Source organism: Manihot esculenta, chromosome 11, assembly GCF_001659605.2.
Source record: "Manihot esculenta cultivar AM560-2 chromosome 11, M.esculenta_v8, whole genome shotgun sequence".
Taxonomy (NCBI): Eukaryota; Viridiplantae; Streptophyta; class Magnoliopsida; order Malpighiales; family Euphorbiaceae; genus Manihot; species Manihot esculenta.
This window is the reverse complement of record NC_035171.2, coordinates 26,925,042-26,930,810: the sequence shown is the minus strand read 5'-3', so window position 1 is coordinate 26,930,810 and position 5,769 is coordinate 26,925,042. Positions and strand designations below refer to the sequence as shown.

Sequence of the window (5,769 nt, the reverse complement as noted above, 5' to 3'; positions counted from 1 at the left end):
GGGAAGAAAGAGAATCACCAAACAAGCTAGACATTAAAAATGATATGCTTAGATGATTTAATCTATTTATGGAGGATCATAATAATTACTAAAATTTATTGGCATCTAAAAATTGTCAGACCAAACTGCAATACAAAATAATTTATTTATTAGGGAAAGTGGAGAATTCGAGTATAGTTTAATCTGTTTCGATTATTAAATGCATATCACTCATTTAATAAATTTAAGTTCAAATTTTTATATTTTTAATTTTTTAATAAAAAAATATATCTATATACTTAATTTAATTCGATAATTAAAGACATGTTATTCATTTAATAAATTTAAATTTTCATAATCTAACTTTTTTTTATAAAATAGAAATTGAGAATTGAAAGTGTAGAATTTCGGATCTCTCAAATGCACTTATCATTACGTTAACTTTGTGAGCTGTAATCTAATTTTTTATTCATTAAAAACAAAGATGTGTACATGCAATATCATATTGTATGTACATGACGTATATACTTGCATTGGATTTTTTGCAATTCTCTGTTACGGCAAATTAATTAGGGTTTTGATTTGGAAAAAAAAAATTGGGTTTTGATAAAATTTATATATGTATTTTATCTCATTTTATATGTTGTTTGCACTTAGTTGGACCTTAATCACAAAAATAATTTAAATCTTTTCAAATCTTACAATCTATTTTTAAATATTTATATTTTAAAATAATTATTAGATTTTAAAAATTTATAAAAGTTGTATTAAAATTTAACATTTTACATATTATTATAATTTCATTTCATTCGTTCTAATATATTTTCCCATTAAGTTCCAGTTGATTCAATCTTCCTATATATTTCCATTAGCTATTTCCAAATTTTATTATGAAATATTTTTCCATTTCAAACTCCAGGTGATTCAATTTAGTTATTACCATTAGTTACTTTCATAATTTAATTATTCATTTTCATATATTATGATTAATCATGAATTAAATTTTTTAATAATTTAGTGAGGTCGAGTATTGGAATGAGTAATTTGATACTTTTTAAATTAAATTAAATCGATAATTTGATTTTCCTCGATAGAGTATATATTCGTTATTTGATATTAAAAAATTATAAAATGAAAGCATAAAAGGGTAATTTTTTCAGAAATAAAAAGAAATATTAAAAAGCAGAGTTAAAGGTTGAATTAATGAAATTTAGATAAACTTTCAGAATTTGGTTAATTATACTATGATTTAAAGATTCGAATTAAATTGTTAAAAATTGTGAAAAATGTGGATTATTTTTGTAACTAAGCCTCTGGTTACAATATTTTCAAATCACTAAAATAAATTTTACTATCTGTTTTTCTTATCATGAAAATTCCTCATCTAAAAGCATAAAAACATGCTTTCTAAGAGAGATTAAAAAAAAGAAAACTTTTTAATCACAATTCAAATGAAGCCTTAATCATGATTTTCTATTTTTTTACAAGTACAGTTCTTGAATTAAAACATGAAGAAATTCTTAGATTTAAAATCTTATTCATCCTTATTCTTGATTTGTATTTCAATGGTACGACAAGCAGGCAAAGGCATGAAAGTCTTAGAAACAATGATTATGGTCCTTTTACCATAGTTCATACGTTGTACTTAGATTTCTTACATCATGAAATTTTATATATTCTATTATTGAATTCCACATTGATTTAAAATAGCACTAATGTTATAACACCCTTTATCCGTCTATATAATAGTTCAGTAAAGAATGCAATATATTATACTATATGCAATTATATAGATGAAATTAAGTAGGTTTTGGAATGTGACAAATGTGCCCATTATAAAATTTTAGGCACTCTTTGTTCTTGAGCTAACTTTTGGGATGAGTTAAGTATAATTCAAATTTATACGTTATTAAAGCCCATTCAATATTGACATTTTTATAAATATTTTACACATTTATTTAGTATTAAGCGTGAGTGGGTATATTGATACTGAGAGAGTTTAGTTTTACATAATCATTCATGTTAATGATGAGGATAACCCAAATCTATAGTGCTTAGTTTGTATATTTCATCTTATCATTATATCTCTCTTTTATCTCTTTTCTCTTATACCTAATTAACCTAATCTTTTCATCACCTTATATACGATAATGTATTCAATATTATCATCATTCATATTACTTCTCCATGCTATGGGAGCACTAAACTTAACAACACAATGGCTCTTATTGCAATATTTGTTGCCTTAATTTTCTTCATTTATTTCGATAGATCATTCTTTCTTTTTTTTTTTTTTCTATCTAATGTTGCTTTCTCCTTGGATTTATTTCTTGAAAAAAAAAAACTTTGATGTATTCAATGTGTTCGTTAAGATATTGTTAAGAGATATTTTGATTCACGATTAAATTTTAAAATTTTAAGTTATTATCGATTTACAATTCTGTTAATTTTTAATGATACAGCTAAGTGGTAATGTACATTTTAAAAAAATATAAAATTTAGAGGTTTAATTGGCAATAAATTTAATATAGAATAAAAATATAAAAATTTACATATGTTTTCTATTTATAAATGTTCTAAATTACCTCTTAATTTTTGAAAAAATTTAGGGTTTAACGATGTGTAAAATGCTTTTCAAATAAAATAATTGTTGTGACGAATTTAAAAATGTTCTTGCTCTCCATATGAAGCATTGCTAGTTTATCAAAACAGATATGACAGGCAAGCTTGAATATAATTTCACAACTATCATGAATTGGTGACATAATTGATGGTGAAGGAGTTAGAGATTTAAGAACAAACGATAAATAAATACTATAAAAAATGAATTATTAATTAACTTTGGGAAGAATGAAGAAGTTGGAATTTGCGGTTTGGTTTAAATTTTGGTTTGAGGGAGTAAGATTTAAAGAGGGGGGGGCATTAATGTGGCATCTACTTGCCACCTTAAATGCATTGGTCCTCCTTTTAATGGGTTTGATGAAGCCAATTTAAGAACCCTCTTAAGTAGTCACCTCCTCTCTTGCATGACTCTATAGCAAATCCAAAAGAGAGGAATTTCTTCTTGTTTACAAAGTTTCCTCAATTGGGTTCTCTTCTTTTTCTTCTCTTCACTTTTCTCTATCTCCTCAACCTTCAAAACCAGAATAGTGATGAGCAACAGCTTTGTGTAGAGAGGGATAGAGATTGCTTTAATATATATTTGAATATTCTTGAATCTGCGAAAGGGCAAAGCTTTTCTTTTTTTTTTTGGGAGGATAATGGAACTGACAGAGCTCTCCTTGGCTCCTTCACAGTTGAATAGTTCATTTTCAGAATCTGAAAATAACTTTTCCAGTTCCAGCAGTAGCAGCAGGAAAAGGAAGTTCTTCTCAGATCATCACCTGCTCAAAAGAACTTTGCCTCCGTTTCAGACAAGTACTGTTGACCTTCATGTTAAGGAGCCTCTCCCTATGGATTGGGAGCAATGCCTTGATCTTGAGGTCTTCCTCTCTTTCTCACCCACATCATCATTTCAGCTTTAGTATTTTTCTTTTTCTTTTGAAATTCATTTGGTTTTGGTTAGGTTCAAATTCAATACTTCACAAAACATTTATATAATATCTTAGTTATAATTAATTTTTGTTTGCAGTCAGGAAAAATGTATTATCTGAACAGGAAGACATTGAGGAAAAGTTGGAACTGGCCTAAGGTGGATCAAAAGCTAGACCTTGAACTCAACATGTCACCACTCTCTGATTCTCCTAATCATCATCAACCATGCAGAAACTCTAATCACATTAATAATTCTTCACTTGAAGAATACTCAAAGAAGCTCCATGCCTCGTCAAGCTTCAGCAACAATAATACGGTAGCATTAGCTTGCTTGAATTGCCATCTTCTTGTCATACTCTCAAAATCCTCTCCCTCTTGCCCTAACTGCAAGTATGTCCATTCCCTTCCTACCCATCAAGCCTCGCAGCCCAAAATCTCTCCTACCAAGTCCCTCAACACCTTGAGCCTCTTGAACTAGACACTCATGAAACAGAAAATGGAGAGATACAGTAGTGGGATCAATGGCAAATATGATGAATATATATATATATATATATATATATATATATATTATCTTTATATATAAAGCTGTCATTTTCACTTTTCTCTGATGATATGTGATGATAAAAAAGAGTAAATAGAGAATCTACTGAAAGCTTTTGCTGTAATTTAATTCTCTAACTACTTGCAAATGTACATTATTCTCACTTTTTCTTAGTCTTGGCAAGAATAAATAGATATTTAAAACTTACTAAATTTCAACAATAATATAAGCATATTATATAAGCTAATTAATAATATTCAGCCATCACCAATTTATATATAAAATGGAAAAAGTATTAATTCAAATTTTGATAAATTAAATTAATTTATAAGTTTATATATAATATTACATATGGCATGAAAAATACTACTCCCTCTTTTTTCATTAATAATCATTTTAAGAGTTTTTTTTTCATTAAATATTTTTTTTTCTCATCTATTTTTAATAAGTGGAATATTAATTAGGTTCATATTACAAACATTTTAATTGAAGGGGTGATATAATTTTTTATCTATATTTTTATTAAAATTTAGTACCTTAAACGATCATAATAAAAAACAGGGAGTATTGTCTTCTTGTCACCTTGAACCACAACATTTCTTGATATTTCGGTGGCTGGCCATGGCAAAAAAGCTGTTATGAGGTACCTATATGGTTAACGATGATTGAGATTATATCTACAAATTCTAGGAAATGGGGTCACCTTTAGAAGACAAAATACACATAGGGGAAGCTGACACCAGTGGGGGAGGTGTGCTTCAGTTTCCAAAGCTTATATTTGGATTTGTGGGTGCAAGGGATTGGCAATCCAGTGATCGATCTGGTGTGGATCCCTGAAGTGGGTCTAAGCGAGAGATATTATATATAGGGATCTGTGATTGTTTCTTGGGCTTCATGCATGCAGCTCTTAAATCCTATACTGACATGCACGGTGGGGTTTTAAATAGGTTCTTAATGTGACAGTTCTGGTACTTAGAGTTCTACCATTCTCACCTTCCGCTTTTATGGCAACATAAAATCCTTTGTACGATTTACAGAGCTTTTGGATTTTTAGTTGTTAACTTTTGCATAATCGTTTTACAACTTCTTGAACTATATAAGCCAAGGCTTGGAATGTTGAAAGTTTTCATGTATATCCTTTATAATCACTCAAAAAATGTTTTATATAAATGGAAAATCCTTTACAAACATGCATTTACAGTCATATAAATTCATGTGGACAGAAGACTTACTACATGAAAATAATCGAATTGAGACATATGAATCGAGAACAGGCAGGGTCTTAGCAAAGACTTCACATATTTGACTAATAAAATGACCGTTTTTCATTTGTTTTTGAAAAGACTTCCCCGTTCCCCATTTAAAAAAAAAAAAAAAAACTAAAGTGGTTCCTTGCCTCTCATATGTTTTTGAGATAAATCTTTTTTTTGTTTTTTTTTTTTGTTTTGGCTGGAGATAAACTGTATATTGAAAGGGATTAATAGGTTGTTAAAAAAAGTTACTTTTTGGATTTAGATTGAGAGAAATCTCTGAAGTAAACAACAAAATAAAATTTATAAAATATTGATAATTATTAATATAAAATAAAATTTATCACTTTTGAAATTGTTAACTACATATTTAACAATTAGATTTGTTGATCCCATACGCTTTAGAATAGTTAAATTTTGATAATACCAAAATTTAATAAATCATATTTATCTAATTATCTT

At 27.8% G+C, this 5,769-nt stretch overlaps 1 protein-coding gene across 1 annotated transcript; it reads left to right on the top strand.

Annotated features, from left to right (window-relative positions):
* The first annotated feature begins 2,976 nt into the window (after positions 1-2,976).
* On the top strand, positions 2,977-4,072 carry LOC110627065. Its single transcript, XM_021773296.2, has 2 exons — positions 2,977-3,461; positions 3,611-4,072. Exons 1-2 carry the CDS (start codon positions 3,240-3,242, stop codon positions 3,989-3,991), a joined length of 603 nt encoding a protein of 200 aa, XP_021628988.1. The 5' UTR covers positions 2,977-3,239; the 3' UTR covers positions 3,992-4,072.
* Positions 4,073-5,769: the final 1,697 nt, after the last annotated feature.

Excerpts from the sequence above, each read along its gene's own strand:
- LOC110627065 (XM_021773296.2), top strand. The coding sequence starts at position 3,240 with ATGGAACTGACAGAGCTCTCCTTGGCTCCTTCACAGTTGAATAGTTCA. Across the intron at positions 3,462-3,610 it reads AGCAATGCCTTGATCTTGAG|TCAGGAAAAATGTATTATCT; the intron begins GTCTTCCTCTCT and ends TTTTGTTTGCAG.